This window comes from Panthera pardus, unplaced genomic scaffold (assembly GCF_024362965.1).
Source record: "Panthera pardus isolate Hobbes unplaced genomic scaffold, ASM2436296v1 HiC_scaffold_6, whole genome shotgun sequence".
Lineage (NCBI taxonomy): Eukaryota > Metazoa > Chordata > Mammalia > Carnivora > Felidae > Panthera > Panthera pardus.
The window spans coordinates 47,410,723-47,433,136 of NW_026526991.1; the positions used below are offsets into that span (position 1 = coordinate 47,410,723).

At 38.2% G+C, this 22,414-nt stretch overlaps 1 protein-coding gene across 1 annotated transcript; it reads right to left on the reverse strand.

Annotated features, from left to right (window-relative positions):
• Nucleotides 1–2,452: 2,452 nt before the first annotated feature.
• Nucleotides 2,453–21,025, reverse strand: CCT2 (chaperonin containing TCP1 subunit 2). Its single transcript, XM_019455069.2, has 16 exons — nucleotides 20,895–21,025; nucleotides 19,833–19,907; nucleotides 19,666–19,731; nucleotides 18,889–19,000; nucleotides 18,490–18,566; nucleotides 18,065–18,177; nucleotides 16,622–16,824; nucleotides 15,038–15,138; nucleotides 14,720–14,847; nucleotides 11,128–11,231; nucleotides 8,445–8,564; nucleotides 7,927–8,055; nucleotides 7,627–7,730; nucleotides 7,254–7,353; nucleotides 5,402–5,543; nucleotides 2,453–2,736 (listed from the first exon to the last, which is right to left on the reverse strand). The coding sequence occupies exons 1-16, from the start codon at nucleotides 20,895–20,897 to the stop codon at nucleotides 2,706–2,708; spliced, it is 1,608 nt and encodes a 535-aa protein (XP_019310614.1). The 5' UTR covers nucleotides 20,898–21,025; the 3' UTR covers nucleotides 2,453–2,705.
• Between the last annotated feature and the right edge of the window lie 1,389 nt (nucleotides 21,026–22,414).

The following is a 22,414-nucleotide window of genomic DNA, read 5'->3' on the forward strand; positions in this document are numbered from 1 at the left end:
AGGGAGACTTTAAGAAAAGGATTTTGGATAAGAGTATTCTGTTGACTTTTATCAGAGCAAGAAAATGCTTTTTATCCTGGCAAGAAAATGCAAGAAAATGGAGAGACCTTAGCAAAGAACAACTGCTGGGCAACATTGGGAGAAGAGGGGATTCAAAATAATACTGAGGCAGCTGGTGTAGCAATTGCCACCCGTGAGGCTAGATGAACAGGGAAATGTTACCTTCACCTATTAAGAGCTAAAAGGCACGAAAAAAGAGGCTACCAGGTTTATGAAATTGAGCCCCACATTGGGCCCTGTCCTGACAGTGCGGAGCCTGCTTGGGATTCTTTCTCCCTCTCTCTGCCCCTCCCACGAGTGTGTACGCACTCTCTCTCAAAATAAACTTTAAAAAATAAAGGCGGGGAGAAGATCTACCAGTGAAGCTGTAGTGGTAGGTTTCACAGGGATGCAGTCATCTCCAAAGAGCAAGCTACGCAGGAAGAAAATACCGAATGCCGATCCCCATGTCCTGCCAGTACCTCCTGAGTTAAACCACAGGAAGATGTGAGACTGTCAGCAAAGGTTAAGTGGGCCCATGGCCTCCCAGCAGGCAAAGGATGGATCCTGGCTTAAGGATAATAAAAGAATTACCAGTATACATATTATCCTTCAAAGAAAAATGGAAAGCTACCTAGATTTTTAAAAATTATTTTAGTTTTAGTCAACACACACGTACCTAGAATGGATTTAAAAACCCTAAATACTCAATTTTTTATATAGGTACTGTTAACATACATTCCAAACCTCTAATTCCATATCACAAAAATTTTGCAAAAAACTGCTTCCATATTCAGTTTGAGTTAAAAGAAACTCTATCCTAAAACTGTTAGAGGAATTATAGAGGGGCATAGATTGCTATTTTACCTCTGAAAGTGAAAAGACATTAAAATTTGTAAACTTGAGACAATCTCGGTTTATGAATACATCTGTAAGGGCTTCAAAGGATATGAATTCAAAGAGGTAAAGAGGCACGGGTTATTCTTGGATGTAACAATGAAGCTCCCATGTTTCTACCTCTTTTTAGATTAACATTTATTGTTGTATTCTTTTTAAGACCTTTAGAGAAAACATGCCCAAGTATCCTTAAAGATCAAGATCTTACTCCAGGGTATCTAGTACCTTAAGACAGATATTTAAACCCACTTCCACTGAAACCTGTAGGTTTTCTTGATCATGATATGCTCACTTGTTCCACCTGAAAACTGATGTCATGATGTGATATACTTAAAAAAAAAAAAAGATCAGTGTAATTCTCTTTGATAATCTCAGGAAAAGTCCCTCCTTTATGTGAATGTTAGAAGACATAAACTAGTACCAAAACAAAGAAAACCAAGTTTTCCTAGTTTCAGTAGCTTCTACAAAAGTAGTATTAAAATGTGGAGACAAACTTTTTAGACAAAAACAAAACAGGTTGGGAGCACCTGGCTGCCTCAATCAGTAGAGCATGTAACTCTTGATCTCATGATCATGGGTTCAAACCCCACGTGAAGCCTACTTCAAAAAACAAAAACACAACAGAAACAGGTTATTTTATCAGTGTTTCCTTGAAAACCCTTTTGCTCTTCTATGGGAATAAAATGTCTCTCCATTAAGCTAGCACAGATACCCTGTAAAAACTTATAACCTACTGCTGCACTTTATTTCTTGGGCATTCTGCTATACACTGATGCATTAAAATAACTTCCAAAACTAAATTCACTTTTAAACCATTAACAAAGTACATACCTATCCCCATTCTCTCTCCTCTCGGCCATGTGCCAAAACCGAAAAGCATTAACAAAACAACAATCAGTAATGCTTAAATCTAACCACATCCATATTCTTTAAGAGGATATTGCCCTTTAAAGCATCAAAGGTCCTTGAGAAGCAGCTTGTAACAAGCAACTTTTAAAATAGAGGACTCTTTCGGGACACCTGGGTGGCTCAATCGGTTAAGAGGCCGACTTCGGCTCAGGTCATGATCTCATGGTTGGGGAGTATGAGCCCCATACCGGGCTCGCTGTCAGCACAGAACCCGCTTCAGATCCTCTGTCCCCTTCTCTCTCTGGCCCTCTTCTGCTCACACACTCTCTCAAAAGTAACATTTAAAAAGTAAGTAATATAGGACTCTTTCAAACTTGAAATAATGTTTACACCATAATTGTTTCCTATATAAGAGACGGTACTTCGACTATACAAAATTAAATGAGTACTTTCACTAAACAAAATTAAATGGCTAATAAGTTATATAGGATTAAAAACCAAGAGATTAACCTATGTTTATCATGTGTGACTTGGACTTGATAATTATTTCATAATCATGTAAGGCCAATCATTAGTTAAGCTGAACAACTCTGTACAGAGTATAATCATTTGCTCCCATTAAATAATTAAAAACAGAGTACAAATCACTAAGACAGGTAAGAACAGATAATTGTTCAAATTTTTATTTTGATGCACAATATGAGAAACGAACTTTTAAATCAACTGAGTTTTATGGAAAATGAAACAGCAAATAAATTAGACCCATGTTAAAATAGATGGTCAGTTAAATGTCCAAACTTAAGGATACAAGAGCCACAGATAAACTTCAATACCACAGTCTTCTTTAATAGGTGGAAGTCTTTCAAACACAACTTTGCTATGAACTACCTGGTCCAGAGCTCAACAGCACATGGGAATGTTTAACAGGGGTGGTGATCAGGGACACGTTTCCTGCAAGGATTATAAAACAAACACTTAAGAAAAAGGCAATGGTAAAAATGAAAAGCATGACTGTAACCAAAGATTTATAGCAAATACAAACACAGCTAAATTCTTAATTTTATTAAAACCATTATAACCAATTCTCTGTAACAAAGATGCTGTTTCTACCTCATAATTAATATCCCTCAATTACTACTACACTAGTAAGAGGACATTACAAATCTATGGAACGTGAAGACCTGTAGGTATTTAGCAATACTCTATTTCTCATCCCAACAACCTACTTAACAAATACATATTCTCCATTAAAAGGTTAATGCATGTTTTCAGCAAATGCGTTAGGAAATTCTACTACTAAATTAGTCAAAGACAAAGACAGGTACTCTTAACCACAAGTTGTATGTAGAATGACAAGACTTTGGGGCCTCCAGATTAAAAATCTCTATTTTTCTTGCTATTCTAAACGAATGAAAACAAATGCCAGTAGGTAAGCTGGGAAACTCACTAAAGTATGTCAACAGTGCCTTTCATATACATCTTAGATGTTAAACTTTTATTCTTTGGTGAGAAAAAAACAAATCTCTCAGGAAGGAGGCATGGCAGAGGTACTAACAGAATTTTACTTACTGTCTGTATAAGCAATGCTTCTAAAGACAAACACAGCAATCATTCCAGAGAAGCAAAGTCTAAAAACACTGAAAGAGTATACTGGGACCATATAAGGAAATAAATCTTTCAACCTTGGAAGCTTATGGGAGTAGGACTAAAGGATGCTAAAAGATGTCAATATAGAAACTTATCAAGCTGTGACAGTTCACAGGGCAACTGGTCTGGAATGGAGTAAGAGTCCCCTGGTTAATAATGGGTATGAAGAGTCCCCAGACCAGTATGTTTGGGAAGGCTGAGTTAAACAAAATTATTCATGTTTCTTTACTGCAATTACTGAGAACATCTACTAAATTTAATAGACACTTAAACCACTAAAACAGTGGTATCAGATCAAATGAGGTATATACCAAGGAACATATTACAAACGTGGTTGAGGGTGTCAAGTCATCGCAAAGATTTATGAGGGCAGGGCATGATTATGTGGCCTATTAGGAAAACTTTACAGACCAGTTTCCTTTTGTTATCATTCTGCTTAAAGACAGTAGAAAACAGAACTGCACAACCATCTCTGCTGGCACAGCTTCCAAAACTTTCAATTTCTCCTTCCCTCACCAACTTTCCATTTCAAAATGACTGCTCATTTCCCTACCACAGAGAAACTATTTTCAGCCCAGGCCTTCTTCTACTACACCACAGATTTAAATACCATTTCCCCCTTTTCTTTCCACATCCAAATCACTCCTTTCTACTCTTTCCTCTAATAGTAATGGGATGTAATAGAAAAAAGCACTCAAGTGGATGCTGCACGACTGCACAAAGAAATTCCTTGTACCTTAACCTTAGTCCATTTAAGGTGCAATTTCCTAATGATGTTCCTACTTCCCTCCTGTTCCCAGGGATGAACTCCCCGTGCTTCCAACTAAAACCAGCACCCCCCTCTCATTCTCCCACTCCTTCTCACAGCTACTCAGTGGGCTGCTCCCTCCTTCTGCATTCATCTCCCCCTACGAGATCACTCCACACAGCACTGAACATTCACAGTAAAGACCCACACATCCTCTAGCTACCATCCCACTTCTCTGCTTCTATTCACAAGAGACTCACATAAGAGAAACTTTATTTCTCCCAACAAGAACCTTGGATTGGATTATCCTTCATTCCTTTTCCTTATACCTTATATCCAGCCCATCATCAAATTCTGCAGGCTCCACCTTCAAAATCTATGATCAACACCTCCTGACCGCCCTCACCTCTTATCTCCTGGTGCAGGCCACCATCCCCTCTCAATTTCATGAACTACCACTTCAACAGGTAAAATTAATATTTTCATAACTACTAGTAAGAACAATTAAGTTAACTAAATCTTCAGAAGTTAAGATATTCTGGCTAACCATTTTTTACATGAATAAGTTTCTGAAAAAATTTGACACCTTAAAAAAACTGCTGAAATGGAACATATAAGGAACTCTGGACATCATGTACTTAAGATTACCTATATGAAAAAGTGTACCCAGGATAGAGGACTATAGCAGACTCATCCTGGTAAAAAGACATTCATTCTTACTACTACAGCCCTCACCCCATGCAGTATGGTTCTTAACCTTTCCAAGCCTGCCTCTTTATGTCAATTCTGAGAGCTCTCCTGTGTTACCTGTACCCCTCTCTCCCTGAACTTTTTTGACTTTAAGAGTTATGACTACAGATTTTAAATAACATGCGTAATACTTTTAGTTAGGCAGAAATGGCTCTATCAACTACAATTACCAAACATACCCAGTTATCTATTTTTTGCTTCTGTGTTAATTTTTTTGTAAGAGGGGCACCTAGTGGCTCAGTTGGTTGAGCATTCAACTCTTGATTTCAACTCTGGTTATGATCTCACAGATCATGGGATCAAGCCCCACACTGGGCTGCACCCTGACAGTGCAGAGCCTATTTGGGATTCTCTCCCTCTCTCTCTGCCCCTCCCTCATGTGGGCACGCTCTCTAAGTAAACATTAAAAAACAATAATAATTTTAAAAAACAATTTTTTTCTAAGAAATGTGTGTTAAAGTGCTACAATACCTTGGTGCTGCTTTGATAATGTTGTCCACACGCAGAATCACCTCTGCTGCTTCAGCTGCACTCAAAAGAACTTGTCGCTTTACTTGGAAACTTTCTGTTATACCCAGTGCTGCCATATCTCCAATGGTACCTTCCTTCATATCTGAAAAAAGACACAGTATTTACTAAATAAACTATAGCTGTTTTTTTTTAAAAAACATTTATTTATTATTGAGAGACAGAGAGACACAGAGCGTGAGCAAGGGAGGGGCAGAGAGAAGGGGAGACACAGAATCTGAAGCAGGCTCCAGGCTCTGAGCTGTCAGCACAGAGCCCGACGTGGGGCTCGAACTCACCAACTGTGACATTGTGACCTGAGCCCGAAGTCAGTCGCCCAACCGACTGAGCCACCCAGGCACCCCTAAACTATAGTTTTAGCAACTAAATTATCAAAATATCTCTAATGACTTACAACAAATAAAATTAATGTTTATAAAAAATGAGATCACAAGACCCAACCACTCAATTTAATTAGAGCATTCTCATCAGCCTATCACTCAAGGCTTTTGAGAAAATTAAAAGGTCAACTACCAATCATCTGTATTAATGGAGGTCAACTAGGTCAAATAATGGAAAATGAATATAGAACACTCAATCAGTTTTTTTTAACCTTTTTAAGTTTATTCATTTATTTTGAGAGACAAACAGAAAGCAAGTTGGGGAGGGGCAGACAGAAAGGGAGAGAGAGAGAATCCCAAGCAGGCTCCACAATGTCAGCAAAGAGCCCGACACAGGGCTCGAACTCACAACCTGCAAGTTTATGACCTGAGCTGAAACCAAGAGTTGACACTTAACATACTGAGCCACCCAGGCGCCCCTCAATCACCTATCTTTATCTATGTACATATATATACACGTGTGTATATGTACGTACATGTGTAAAATTACTGCAGGGAGCAGTGACTTAGTCAGTTAAGCCTCCAACTCTTGCTTTCAGCTCAGGTCATGATCTCATGGTTCGTGGGACTGAGCTCCATGCTGGGCTCTGTGCTGACAGCATGGGGCCTGCTTGGGATTCTCTCCCTCTCAAAATAATAGTAAAAAATAAAAACAAAAGTAAAATTACTACACATAAGATGTGCTTATCACTAATTACCATGGATTCTTTTTTCTTTTAAGATTTCAATTTTTAGAAGTAATCTACACCCAATGCGGGGCTCGAACTCACAACCCTGAGATCAAGAGTCACATGCTCTACCAACTGAGCCAGCCAGGTGCCCCTACCATGGATTCCTAAAACTGGAAGAGAATTTAGAAGTCATCTACTTTTCTTCTTGTGAGAATCCCTACTTCACCTTCTGACAGATCATTTTCATTACCTCTCTTCTGCAGTGCCAGGATTATCTACCCTCTTACTATTCCTGTCTTGGACAGTTCATTGGGAAATTTTTCAATTTGAATTAAAATCTGCCCTTTTGGCCACTTTTATCTATGTATCAAAGATCCACACTCAAGAATGTCTCATAGTAAGTTTCCTAGGAGATTAAAATTGAATGTTGATTATACTATAATAAACTTAACATTATGTTTATACTTATTTGAAAATATTCGTACTGTTTATGTATTTCAATCTCACAGTCATAATAAACTAGTTACAAATCTTCTAATTAGTTTTATACCCTTTATGGAAAAACAGTTCTGGCAGTGTTGAGAATATGAAGTTAAACATTTTCCTAAAATATGTAACAATTACAGAGGCAAGGGCCACAGGAAACTTTTTTATGGTTATTATGAGAATTCAGCTTAAAGAAAAAAAGAATAACTTGGTAAAGTTACTACCAAAATTACTACAAGGTTTCATGCAATTTCTTACCCAGTCCAGCAGTTGTATTGCCTTCACTATGGGCAGCTCGGAGCTGCGCCACGAGATCTGCACTGTCATAGCCTGCGTTATCGGCGATGATAGTTGGCAACTACAAGGTAAGACAAATAGCAAATATTCTATAAGAAAGTGGATTTACTTCTAACTAGGACACCTTTTTAAAATTATACATTTAGAAACCATGTAAAATTGTTCCTTTTAATTACTGCTCATAAAAAAGATAAACTCCAGAATCAAACTTAAGTGGCGTGAACCAGTTTTCTTAATGCCAAAAAGGCAAACATGTCTACAATAGGAAAATGTATTCATTTAAAAAACCATCAATACTCACAAAATGGGAGTTCAGATCTCTTTATCAACTTACCATTCTCAGTGCTTTAGCATAAGACTCCATTGCAACAGCTTCTTTGCCTGGTGTTCTACTGGCAAGCTGTGTCACAGCATGAGCCATCAGCATCTCGGAACAGCCTGCAGATTAAAATTAAATTCCAATTACATATTTTATTTAATCTCCAAGACCCTGAATTACTGATTTCCCTTAAGATACATCAAACATTTTAAAATTAAACTCAAAAGTACTACATATAAGCTTTCTAAAAATCATTAAAGCCAAAACCATTACTATACTTGAATAAACCACGTTCAGTATTTTTAAAACGCTTACCTCCTCCATAAACTGTTCTAGAATCCTTCACAGTTTGGGCAAGAACACAGAGAGCATCATGCAAAGATCTTTCTGCTTCATCTAAAATTTGTTGAGTGGCACCACGCAGAACAATGGTACAAGCTTCACCTAAAGTTAAAAGATAAGATTCTTAGGTCACAGTGAACACTTAGTTATAAAAAACAAGTTTGCCTTCTAATCTTTATGTAGATATTGGTTATAATTATTCTTTGGTTTTAAAAGCGGACATGTCCTCTGCTGTTGTACATTCTTTTTGCTAATAATCCATGTTCACAGTAGTTCTAAGGTACCTAGAAAACAATCATGTTGAATATACTGTTCACAAAGGCAAGATTAACATGAGGCTTATCTCAAAAGAAACTGAGATTAATATACATCATGCCTCTCAAGAATTAAGACACATCATATTCTAGTAAATACAGTAACTACTTCTTTTAACTTCAACAGAGTCTATCAAACCTTTAGGAACCTAAATCAGGATCTATATAATCACTCACCAAGTGCTACCCCAGAAAAGTGGATCAGTTTATCTTCTCCAATCATGACTTCCTCAATAAGCTTACAACTTCCAAGCTTCACTAGTTCTGGGTGGTCAAAGGTAGAAGCAATTTCACCACCTATGAACATAAATACACATTAATTAAATGCACAACGCATTTAAAAATCTGTTTTCCAGTAAGAACTAATGAACTGACATTTTTAAAGTTGACTGCTTACTACATTGCAAGCACTTTGAAGCACTTCACATAATCTATTTAATCTTTACAACCCTCAGAGATACTGTTAGGAAATACTAAAATCAAGGCAGAGAGATATTTAGTTTCTTGTTCAAGATTACGTAGCACTAACAAATACAGTAAAGTGGAATTCAAATCCAAGCAGTCTCTTTAGACCTATATGTGCAGCACACTGTAGAATACAGATTCCCTTTTGAATCCTGTCTAGAAAACCAGTACCCTTATGATCCAATTTCTCAAAACATAAGAATATTTGACTAATTCTACTATGTCAACAGATGTAAACCTTAGAAACTGCTTAAAGGAGCACCTGATACCTGCTAATCATTACAGTAACTACAATCTCAGAAAGCCTAGAAAAAGGGAAAACGTATACTGAAAATTTCCCAGAGCAAACCTAATGAGATGTCAAAAAAATTTTTACTTTACTCCTAGGTCTTATTTCTATTCCTATTTTCCCTCCATCTTCCATGGTGTAAACTGAAAAGTTCAGCCATTTCCTTTCCTCGTTAATTAGGCAAAAGTTAAACTTCCATTTTAAAATCCCTTTCTCTACCTCACTACTCTCATCTAATAAAGTAGATTTCCTCTACCATCAACCAACCCCTCTTTTCCTACTTTTTTACTGTAACTCAGAATAATGGATGCTTTATATCTATTTTACAAAAAAAATTATAGAAAAAGACTCTGGGTCATTTTTATACTGATTTATACTCATCCGTACAGCTGAAGTTCTTTTGACTTTTGATTGGCAAATTCCTGAGACTGCTTTGTGTTCTAGATGTGAGACACAATACATTTGGGACATCACATCCCCAAAATGAGACTAATTTGGCTTATGAGAATTTTCACTTATCTTAAATTCACTAATTTCTCTATACCGGCTTAGAAAAAACATGTATGTGTATCCTTGACGTTTACGAGAACCAATTTCACACATCTTAAAAACAAGTAAGCTAAAGATAGGAGGCACCAACGGGGTAAGATCAACTTTGCAGTTGGGTGTGCTTGGTGCAGTCAATTTTCCTCTGAGTGTATGTGGCAATTTCATGTATCAAGTCCTTATGAGATCAACTTATCCTATGAATGTGCTATCATTCACATTTAATTCTTAGGGCGTATCTTTAATTTTGTTATCTTAAAGGAGGAATTACACCCTAAATTTTATTATCTTAAGCATCAAGTATGTAATTGCTCTTAAAGAACTTTAAAGTAAACCTATTTCAAAGTAATTAAAGAAAGAATAAACCCATTTCAAAGTAACTAATGAAAGAAAAAAGTCTTTTTTTAGGTCAGAAGACCACACTTCTCAAAATTATTAAAAATGGTTGAAGAAGTTACTCTGACATGAAACCAATACTACCCTTTACAATAGTTAGTATACTTTTATTTCTAATACTCATGGCACTTGAAAATTCAACATTCCTAGTGCCTTTACATCTCAAACCCCTCTCCTTAAATTCTCATTGCCAGATCCCAAACCACCTTTCCAACATACTCATTTATTTTCAAGGGCCTAAAAATTAGAGAATAAAGGTTGCTACACTTACGTCTTTAAGGTTACTTTAAAAACTATTACCCCAACATAAACAAATTACACTCTGTCATTCTGATGTAGATGTGATCTTACTGATAAATATATTTTTATTCCACACAACTGGGATTATGAAACTCATACCTCTACCGAAGCATATTAGAGTATACGAAACTTTTCGTTATTCATTGCTGAATTGTTTTCACACTTAGTTCAACATTGATTACCCACAAATTTAAATGAATTAACAAAAACAGTGTGCAAGCACTTGACCCACTCTCTGACATATATATAGTTAAGTGTTCAATAAAGGTTATTATGGTAACTTACTACCACAGAGGGCACAAAGCATTGGACTACTCACCACTAAAAATAAACTAGATAAAACCAAACACTCCTTTTTTAAGTTTTTATTTCTTTAGGTATAGAACAATGGTCCTGTGGGTTTGTGAGAAAAGATCTAGTATCTTTAAAACAATGTAACAAAAAAGGAGAGGGAAAACCTAGCATATAATTTGGTATATAGTAAAATAACATAACTAAAGATGTCAAAAAACCATAAATCAGATTTCAGAATAATGGTTTATTTTCTAAGCCCCCTAAAGGTACTTCTTTGTACTCTCAGCAATAAGTTCCATACACTAACATTTAATAAATCCAAGAGCGATTAGTGTTTGTTGGAAATTAATGCCTTTTAGGGCGCCTGGGTGGCTCAGTTGGTTAAGCTCTTCCTTTTTGCTCAGGTCATGATCTCAAGGGTTGTGAGATCAAGACCTGCATCGTGCTCTACACTGACCTCACGGAGCCTGTTTGGGATTTTCTCTCTGCCTCTCTCCCTTTATCAAAATAAACTTAAAAAAATAAATAAAATAAAGAAAGAAAAAAGAAATTAATGCCTTTTTCCCATACCTGTGACAAGAGCTAAGCGTTCCACACCTGCAAAATCTGCATGTTCAATAGCCATAACACCAGCAGCACCAAAGAGCTGTTCAGGATAATTATAAATTAACTGCCTATAAATAAAATAAAAATATTGTTCAAAATTGTTATTTCACAAGTCTAAAATTCAACAGACTAAAAAACATGGAACCATTTTTACCTCACCAATACAAATTTTACCATATCTTCCGTATGCAATAATTTATAAATTACAAAACTTAGTGCATTCATGCTAGTACTGAAAACAGGTATTTTATATTGTTAACTAATAGGATAAACTAGACCCATAATTCTGAAAAGTAATGTAGCAAAAAATGCATCAAAAACCACGTCAGGGGTCAGTTAAGTATCCGACTTCGGCTCAGGTCATTGATCTCACAGTTCCTGAGTTTGAGCCCCACATTGGGTTCTGTGCTGACAGCTGGGAGCCTAGAGACTGCTTCACATTCTGTGTCTCCCTCTCTCTCTGCCTGCCCTTTTTCCCTCCCTCTCTCTCAAAAATAAATAAGCATTAAAAAAAAAACTTAAAAACAAAAAAACCCCACGTCAATGTTCACATGCTTTAATTCCACTCCTGAGGCTCTACAATAGGAAAATAAATTTAGATATTAAAAGATTTTGGGGTGCCAGGTGGTTCAGTCAGTTAAGCACCTGACTTCAGCTCAGGTCATGATCTCACAGTTCGTGGGTTCGAGCCCCGCATCAGGCTCTGCACTGACAGCTCAGAGCCTGGAGCCTGCTTCGGATTCTGTGTCTCCCTCTCTGCCTCTCCCCCTCTCATGCTCTGTCTCTCAAAAAAAAATAAACGTTAAAAGATTTTAATGATGATATTTGTAAAAAATTTTTACAGAACAGCAAAACCTGCCAACGACCTTAATGTCCACTGGGGAGTGTTTGTGCAGATCACAATTTACCAGTTATGAGAACTTTGTAATTTTAAAAATATATTAGACTGAAAAAAAAAAAAAAAAACCAAGTTACAAAAGTTTACAGCATGCCATCGTAAGTGAAAAACTGAAGCTAGAACACTACACACACAGATCAGCTTAATAAAAGAATTTCAGGAAGGTCAGACCCTAGACTCTGTTCCTTCTTTATACGTTTCTATTTTCCAAAACGAGATTTTTTTTAAAGTTTGTTTTGAGAGAGAGAGGGTGCACAAGCGGGGTAGAGGCAGAGGGGAGAGAGAGGGGAGAGAGAATCTCAAGCAGGCTCCACACTGTCAGCGCAGAGCCCAATGTGGGGCTCGAATTCATAATATGTGAGATCACCACTCAAGCTGAAACCAAGAGCCAGGCCCTTAACCAACTGAGCCACTCAGGTGCCCCAATGGGGTATTATTTTTCTATCAGGAGTATAAAAAGGACATGTTTAAAAGTTTGAAACTTAATTAAAAAAAAAAGGCTAAAAAAAGTTTTAAAAATAATTATTATAAAGCACTGTTAGGCAAAATGCATGTTCTCAGATTCACAGATCACACAGTTTACAAACTTCTTTTTAAAAAGCCCACAAGCATGCCTGGGTGGCTCAGTGGGTTAAACATCTGACTCTTCATTTGGACTCAGGTCATGATCTCACATTTGTGAGATCAAGCCCAGCATGGGGCTCTGTGCTAGTGGCATGGCGCCTGCTTGGGATTCTGTCTCCCTTGCACATGCTCTAACAATATAAATAAACATTAAAACAAACAAAAGAAGCCCACAAACATCTGGCCTAGAACAATTATTTTTCATCAAATATTAACTGTCAAAGTTAACCAAAGTTCACTGACAGAAACATGTTGTTCCTCTTGGCATTTTCACCATTTAAAACAATCCAAGGGAGCCAACCAGAGGGAAAATTAGGTACATTAGAGGCCCTGAGGTGGGAATGAGTAAACTGAATTCAAAGCAGTGGTTTTAGGCCCCCTGAACCTGGAAGAGAATAGAGGACTCCTTGCCAAAACTCCAGTCTAGAGTTCTTGCCTCTAGGCCTTGCCAGGAAATGGCCCTCACTACTACTGGATCCTACATGTTCGGCCCTATAACATCAGGGCCCCAAAGATGGAAGCTGGTCTGAGAGCCATGGAAGCAAGCTACAGGGCCCGGAGTGCCTGACACCTGATTCCATTTTACGCTGCCTCAGACCACTGGAGTGGATAGTGTTGTGACTTTTTATTGACTCTTTTCTAGTTTTACTGAAAAAAAATTTCCATTGCCTTTGTGGGGGAAAAAAAAAACCCAAAAATGCCTTAGACACTAACAATTAAGAAACATGGGGAAAGGCGCCTGGGTGACTCAGTCAGTTAAGCATTCAACTCTTGATTTCAGCTCAGGTCATGACCTCACAGTTCGTGGGTTTAAGCTCCACCTTGGACTCTGCTGATAGCACTAAGCCTACTTGGGATTCTCTCCCCCACCTTGCCCCTTCCCTGCGTGCATGCTCTCTCAAAATAAATAAACTTTGAAAAAAAAAGAATACACAGAAGAAGCATACACATACTTTTTCACAGAAATTAAAGAAAACAGGTGCCTGAGTGACTCAGTTAAGTGTCTGACTCTTGACTTCAGCTCAGGTTATGATCTCACAGTTCATGAGTTCAAGCCCCGCATCAGACTCTCAGCATGGAGACTGCTTGGAATTCTGTCTCCTCTCTCTCTGTCCCTCCCTACCTTACTTGTGCACAAGCATACACTCTCTCAAAAACAAACTTTAGGGTGCCTGGGTGGCTCACTCGGTTAAGCATCCAACTTCAGCTCATGTCACTCTCTCATGGTTCGTGAGTTCGAGCCCTGATCGGGTTCTGTGAAGACAGCTTGGAGCCTGGAGCCTGGAGCCTGCTTTGGATTCTGTGTCTCCCTCTCTCTGCCCCTCCCCTGCTTGTGCTCTCTTTCAAAGATAAACATTAAAAAAAATCAAAATAAATGATTTTAAAAAACACAAGACAAAATCCTTATCTAAAACTTGATCTCTTCATTCTTGTTTTCTTTGGTATTAATTTTTTGCCACTTCAAACTCTCATCATTTGATATGGGAATTGAACCTCTCCACCAGATATATATATCACACACACACACAATTAGTCCAAAACTCTAAAACTGTAACTGTCAAATCAAAAAACTACTTTGTGGGGTGCCTGGGTGGCTCAGTCGGTTGAGCGTCCGACTTCGGTTCCGGTCATGATCTCACAGCTCGTGAGTTCAAACCTCGCGTCAGGCTCTGTGCTGACAGCTAGGAGCCTGGAGGTTGCTTCTGATTCTGCGCCTCCCTCTGTCTCTGTCCCAACCCACTCGCATTCTGTCTCTGTCTCTCTCAAAAATAAACAAACATCAAAAAACTTTTTTTTTTTTTTTTAACTATTTTGTTATTAATAAAAAAAGGTTTGGTAAAGTGTATTAACATAAAACATCACCAAAATCATAATAATACAAGTGCCTTGCCATAAAATTCTAATTATATTCAGAAAAAACACGTTTCTAAATAACAAGTCACTAATTCCATATTAAGTATTTCCATAAGCCTTCAAAGACATAAATCATGTATTACATTATTATAACTATTGTTAGCAAAACCACATACGGACCTGTTAATAAAGCAATTTATTCCATGCTTAAGAATACGTTCAACTTTCTCCTTCATTTTTTCCTTTTCTGCATGTTCTATTTCAGCCACTTTTGCTGTAGAATCAACTCTTACCCTGGAACCAAATATCTAAAACAAAGGAAAGCATAAAAACAACACTTAAGAGTCTCAACATAAACATTTTCACATAAATACACTGAAATTATGTATTTGGATACATTCATATATATTCTAGGTTTTTTTTTAAGTGCAAGTGATTCTCAGCCTGAGTTTATAAAGCAGCTAACAATTAGAATTCCAAGAAATGTAGTTAACATACCTTTATTTTATCTGTATCCATACCCGTGTTTGCAATAAGAATTTTAGCATTTTCAATTCGCTTTGGTTGATTTACTCCAATTTTTTTATCCAACAGAAAGCCTACAATACAGAATACTATATTAAATACTTGAAAGCTATATTGATAAATCTTCTATAGATGTCTGCTTTATCAAATTACTTTCAAAGAACACATTTGAGTCCAATTCTTCAAGCTCCTAGAACCTATAAAGCATTCCATTAAAGCAGTGATCATAAAAATCAACTTAGCAGGTGGAAATGTAAGAGTACAGCACAAACTTTAAGAATAAACACAGTATTTTGAAACTTTTGTTCCACAAAATATACAAAATATGCAGATGTGGATTACAACATAATGCTAATAAATCCACTTTCATTCCTTTAAAGCCAACACAACAGAAAAACTGAGGATTCAGAAAAACAAGGTATTCCTAGAGATTACTGAACTTTTTGAAGCACTGAAGCCGGTTAAGAAAATGAAAAAGTCATGTATAATGGAGTCAGACAAACCTGCCCCAATCATACTCATGCTGCTTACAGGCTATGTACAGACTCTTGGACAAATTAATCAACCTTAGCTAGTCATCTGTAAAACAGGAGTATCACCAGTGGCACAGATGCTCGTTTCCAGCCTAGAGGCCTGATGATTTGGAACTCTTTCTCCAAGCTTCTTTTAGAGGCATACATAACTTTTACCTTTTCCATTTTCATGTTGGGTTTTCCACCCTATTAAGATGAACCTAATTCTCAATCACTGGATCAACAACATAATGAGGGATAAATAAAATTTTAAGTTAAATTCCTATTAGAATGCTTGGCACAGAACATTCAAGAATGTAGCATTCAGAAATGGTAGCTATCTTTGTTTTCATTATCCTTACCTACCCACTAGCCTCTTTTAGAAATGCTACACAGCCCTCATAGATAAATTCAACACAGAGTATTTTCAGAATTGTTACTGCCTTGAAATACAAATGACCTATAAATGAAGTACGAATCACTGGTAAAACACAACTTGTTCCTGTTTCTCCTCTATAGAAGAGAACGCCTACACATTCCACTCCAGAAGTCATTTTGTGAAGTAAATACAATGTAAAGATGTTTTGAAAAATTCATCCTCTAAGAACAAAATACACTATTAATAAGAAAACAGCAATTGCTAAGACTTCTGTATCACTTTAAAAAACACCAGCAACTATACCCTCAATACCTACACCAACTAAATGATATGACTTAACACAAACCCTTCCTGGAAAAAGTGCTATTTCAGAGCAGCTGATTTCTACTAAGACTACAATTTCTCTTTATTAGACACTGCAAGTAATAACTTCTTGGCATAAGTAAAACCTAGAGATTATCAAAGAAATGCTGGGATGGAGTGAGATGAAGCACATAGTTACACATAATAAATGGATCAGAATGACAAAAATGTATTTGTATTCTTAAAGACAAGTTTTCTGGCTTTGTGAAGTGTCACTAGTCCTGACTAGCTAAAAACAGGATTCGCTATTTAGCCCTCAACATCTGATCAAACCTTGTTTTCCCATATTTAACATATACATACCTTCATCTAAATAGGAATCTGCCAGACTTCCTCCTAGCTTCTTGATGACATGAATTGCCTCCAAATTACCAGAGCCTTTCAGTCTGAGAACAGCTTCTACAGCTAACTGAGTAAAGTGGTCTTTGTGATGAGTAAGAAGTTTTGAGGATAATGTTGTTCCTGCAATGTTCATTAAATCCTGACGGAACTTAACTTCGTCAGAACTAAAAAAACAAAAAACAAAAAAACAGAAGACTCATGCCTGTTCTTAAAATGCTTCTCCAAAGATATCAATCCTATTTTTCTTTTTGAAATTTATCCAAATAGGTGTCAGTAGATCATTTCACCCCAGTCAGGGCTCTAAGCCACAGAAAAAGAATTAGAGCTCACCACCAATAATCAAGAAATGAGAAATTAAAAGTTACTATTTCCCACCTATCTGGCAAAATACCAAAAAACAAATAAGCCAACAAAAAAATAGCAAATGCTCCAAGAGCATGGAAAAATAGGTATTGCTATACAGATATTGGGAGTAAGAATTAATGTTTTCTAGAGAGTTACTGGTAAATAAAAATGCCTTAAAATACACATATACCTTTGGACTCACCAATTATACTTCTTGAAACATTTTTTTAGGAAAGAGATTTGTCACATTACTATAAAGCTAAAAATTATCAATCAAAACACAGATTTCCAAACACAAATAGATAAATTATACTATAATCAAATGCATACCTCTATTAAAACTAATAATGCAGAAAATACTAACACTCAGAAATATCCTTATTATTCAACTAAGTTAGAAGCTGTAAAATTCTCTACACAATACTATTTGTTTCTGTGTGTTGTGTGATTATATACACAGGAAACTGGAAACCCAGCCTGTATGTGAAGTGTAACATGGAGGGTTTGTTTTGTTATCAGGGCAGGATGAGGCAACAGGGTTATGTTTGTAAATGCTTTTATTCTCCAGACTTTCTGTATGGAGCATATTTTGAAAAGAATGTTAAGGGGCACCTGGGTGGCTCAGTCAGTTAAACATCTGACTCCTGACTTTGGCTCTGGTCATGACTTCACAGTCATGAGACTGAGCCCTGAGTCAGGCTCAGTGCCAAGCATGGAGCCTGCTTGTAAGATTCTCTAAATCTCTCAAAACTAAACAAACTAACGGGGCGCCTGGGTGGCTTGGTCGGTTAAGCGTCCGACTTCGGCTCAGGTCATGATCTCACAGTCCGTGAGTTCGAGCCCCACATCGGGCTCTGTGCTGACAGTTCAGAGCCTGGAGCCTGTTTCAGATTCTGTGTCTCCCTCTCTCTCTGCCCCTCCCCTGTTCATGCTCTGTCTCTCTCTGTCTCAAAAATAAATAAACGTTAAAAAAAAATTTAAAAAAAATAAAAAATAAAAAAAATAGACAAACTAAGAAATGTTAAATACTTAAAAATAGCATTATTTTGGTATACCAACCCATGATCAACTGCAGAATTCAACAGAGCCTGTCTTGCTGCCTTTGTGGCTTCTCTCCAACCAGCAATGATGGTCTGTGGGTGAATCTTTTTTGCAATTAAAGATTCTGCTTCCTATTAATAAAGAGCAGAAAACATTCACAACAGTAAAGACATAAAGGGTTCCTGGGTAGCTCAGTCAGTTAAGCATCTAACTCTTGATTTCAGCTCAGGTCATAATCTCCTGGTTCATGGGACTGAGCCCCACTTTGGGCTCTGCTCTGTCACCAGAGCCTGCTTGCGATTCTCTCTCTCCCTCCCCCCTTGCTCATGTGCATGCACGCTCTCTCAAAACAAATAAACTGAAGCCTGAAGCAGGACCCAATGACTTCCGGTCCAAGAGCAAAAAACAATAAAAGGAGATTGAAGTTGCTCAGATATTCTTACCCTTAGCAATTCTGCTGCTAACACAGTAACAGAGGTAGTGCCATCACCAACTTCATCATCTTGAACCCTTGACATATCTACAAAAAGGAAGCTATAGTTACTAGCTCATTCTTATGAGATTCTGCATTCTAAATTACTTCTCCATAGCTTACCTAATTCTCTAAACATACCCACCACCAATCTGAATCTCACTTATCTAGGTTTCCTCACCTGACAAACCCTGGAAATTCTCAGTCTGAAATGTTTTATCATTAATAAATGCATGGTACTCTAGAAGCTTGTAATAATGATAACAATTAAAAAGTAGACATCAATTAATCACAAGTATAGTTCATCAACACAACCTATTTAAAAATGTGTTTCAAAATATTAATGAAACCTTATCATCCTCATACTCACCAACTAAAACTTTAGCTGCTGGGTTGTCCACACCAATGTTTTTTAGAATAGTTGCACCATCATTGGTTACCATGAGAGAGGCATCTCGTCCACTGCTTAATAGAATTTTATCCTAAAAGGAATAAATAATAAATATGTGGTTCAAAATATAAATATATCTGGAAAAATGCATGGATCAACCCGTATTCTCATATACTGTTGATGTATAAATACTCTGGATGGCTATTTGGCAGTATCCATTCAAATTTTTCAATGCATACACTCCATAAGCAAATCTTGGTGTCTACCCCTAAAAACACTAGAACAGGGAAATATTAACAAGGTTGTCTCAGCATTGTAATAGCAAAAACAATGGAAACAAACTAAATGTCCCTCAATGTGGTCATAAATAAAATTTAAACATTAATGCTGAAAGGAATTTTAAAAAGCTACCTACAGACAAAGTACACATGTGTAGTGCCTATGATAGAACAAAATATATGCAACAAAACACATAACACACAGATAAATCTACATAAATATATTGGGAAGACTTACATCCAGATATAACAGTGGTTGTCACTGGGGAGAGGATCCAGGATGGTGATCCAAGGGAACTTTAGCTTTATAAGCACTGTTTTCATTTTTAGCAAGAAGAATATATCCACATCTTACGTGTGTAAGTAAGAGTGAACTTTCCAACATTAAAAAGCACCCCCCCAAATTGAGTTATTAACTGTATTTCCACCAACGGCTCTAAAACAATATCAAAACATAAAAATTCCTAGTTTTCCTTACCATGCCCTTAGGTCCCAAGGTGCTCTTTACCAAGTCTCCAATAGCGATGGCACCAATAAAAGAGGACTGGAGTAAAAATCAGAGATTGAAGGTAAGAATCAATTTTACAATCTTAAAATTCAAAAAGTACAATCGAATCTTTAAAAGAATGGGAGAACAAGGCTTACCAGCCGAGCGGTCTCTGCTCTCTCTTCATCAGCTCCAGCCTTGAAGATGTTAACGGGTGCGAGGGAAAGGGACGCCTAAAAAGGAAAATTAACAATCAGTTTGAATACCAATATTTAACAAGTATATTCAGATGCATGGAGATAAAATATGCAGATATTAAAGACAAGTTTAATTTACAGCACAACATACTTTTTCAAAACAGTGACGTTCTCCATCACTGGGGCATTTACTTAAGGGGGGAGTGAGGGACTTATGCAAGCTGCACGGCAAGACGACCTTGCTTTTGGGATCTACTAGGGCTCTGCGAGTAAAAATTCTATACCAAAGAAACTGTTAAATATGGCAAGACTTAAAATGGTTTTTTAAATTTTTTTTTTAACGTTTTATTTATTTTTGAGACAGGGAGAGACAGAGCATGAACAGGGGAGGGTCAGAGAGAGGGAAACACAGAATCTGAAACAGGCTCCAGGCTCTGGCTGTCAGCACAGAGCCCGACGCGGGCCTCGAACTCACGGGCCGCGAGATCGTGACCTGAGCTGAAGTCGGCCGCTCAACCGACTGAGCCACCCAGGCGCCCCAAGACTTAAAATGGTTTTAAGCTAAGCATAAGGCAGGCAAGAGTTGTAAGCCACTAGCTCAACAACCGCCCAGTGGACGAGGCAACGCGGTCGACCCGCCTCCATCTTCACCGTCCGGTCCCTCCAGCCCGGTCGCCATAGGCTCCTCCCCAAGAGAGGGCGCGGCCTGCCGCGCCGACCCGCCCGGGGCACTAGAAATTTCTTCGCTTGGGTTGAGCCCCGGGCCCCGGGTTCTGGTACTGGGAGAGGCCTAGTAGGCCCAAGACGCTGGCATGGGGGCCCGCCCCTCCCCCTGCTAGGCATGGAGGGCTTCACCCGCGGGCCCGGCGCAGGCCACACGCCGCGGCCCGCGCCATGTGCGGCGGCCTAAGGAGAGACAGACACAAGGAGTCCGTGGCAAAGGGAAAACAGAGGGGACAGCGAGGCGGCAGGGCACGGCGGGACGTGGTGGGGCTTAGACAGGGCTAGCGGGGCCAGACTCACCATGGTTCCGTGGAGTTCGGCACACACGCTAATCCCTCACAGCTCACGCCCGGGACCGGAGGTAAGAGAAGCCGGAAATGACGGCACACGCTCTACTGCAGGGGGCGGAGCTCCGACCCGCGCGAAGCTCGGGCCAGGCGCCGCCAGCTGGAGCAGTGAGTGGTGCCACTTTGAGTGGAGCAACGCGGTCGGAAGCGCGGCTCCTTACGCTGGGGGGCGGGGCTTCGGCTCGCGCTCCGCCCCCTGTGGATCCGCCTGCCAGAGACCTGGAAGGGGTGGGTCCGACATCTAGCTTGCAGCGGGGCGGGTTGGGAGTTGAACTCCCGAAGAACAAAGGGGATCTCGGGACGTCGGGCTGCCATAGCAACGGCGTTCTTCCTCGTGCGTTTAATTTTTCTTAAATTTAAACTTTTAAAATTTGCCTGAAAGTACCACATATACACAATTTAAAGTGTTATATACTAATAACGAAAGACAATTCACCAACCTCACCAATTCTTTCCCGGGAGGCAAATACATTCAGCTTTTTCGGGTTTTGTTTCTTTGATTATTTACCATTATATTACTAAATAATATTTTATTGCTATTTTAATTTTAAACGTTATTTATTGAGTATTACGAGGAAGACTTACATTCCTTTTGTTGAATTTTAAAAAGCTGTTTTTAATTGGACGTTGACTGTCCGGGACAAAGTCTTGTGAACTCCCATGGAGACATTTATCTTTGCCCTGCCTGCTCATTTTCAGGTCTTAGCTTTCACTCGATTTTTCCCCCTCCACTAGTAGAGATGACCAATACCCTCTTACATAATGTGTTGATAGAGACCAAAATCAATCCCAAATATTTCAGTTTATTAAAAAACAAAATTTTCTTACTCCAAGTTGACCCCCTAGGACAGTTAAAATTTTTGTCCTTAAAAAAACCTATTGGTTTTCTATCATCCACTGATACCCTTTTCTCCCTTTGACTAATGCATCACTCAGCAAGCTTGTTAACATTGATAGATGTTTTCAATTTTTAATCGTTTTCACCTTTCAGATTTAAGAGGGTTAGTTTACATCAGGGAGGGATGGTGAGGGAACCAAATCCAACCTGCCACCTGGTTTTTTATGGCCAGAGAGTTAAGATTGGGTGTTACATATTTAAATGGTTGGGGTAAAAAAAGTGAATATTTCATGATACATTAAGATTATATGAAACTTGTATTTTGGTGTCCATAAAGCTTGGTGGAACACAAGCATACCCATTTTTAAAATAATATATATTTTTAAAGTTTATTTTTTAGTAATCTCTACACCAATGTGGGGCTTGAACTCACAACCCCAAAGTCAAGGATTGTGTGCTGTTCTGACTGAACCAGCCAGATGCCCCTACCCATTCATTTTTATACTGTGCAATGTGATATAGAATTATACAATGGCATAGTGGTTGTGACAGACTGTCTAGCCCATAAAGCCTAAAATAGTCACTATTTGATCCTTTACAGAAAAAGTTTCCTGACCCTGGTTTACACTATGCTC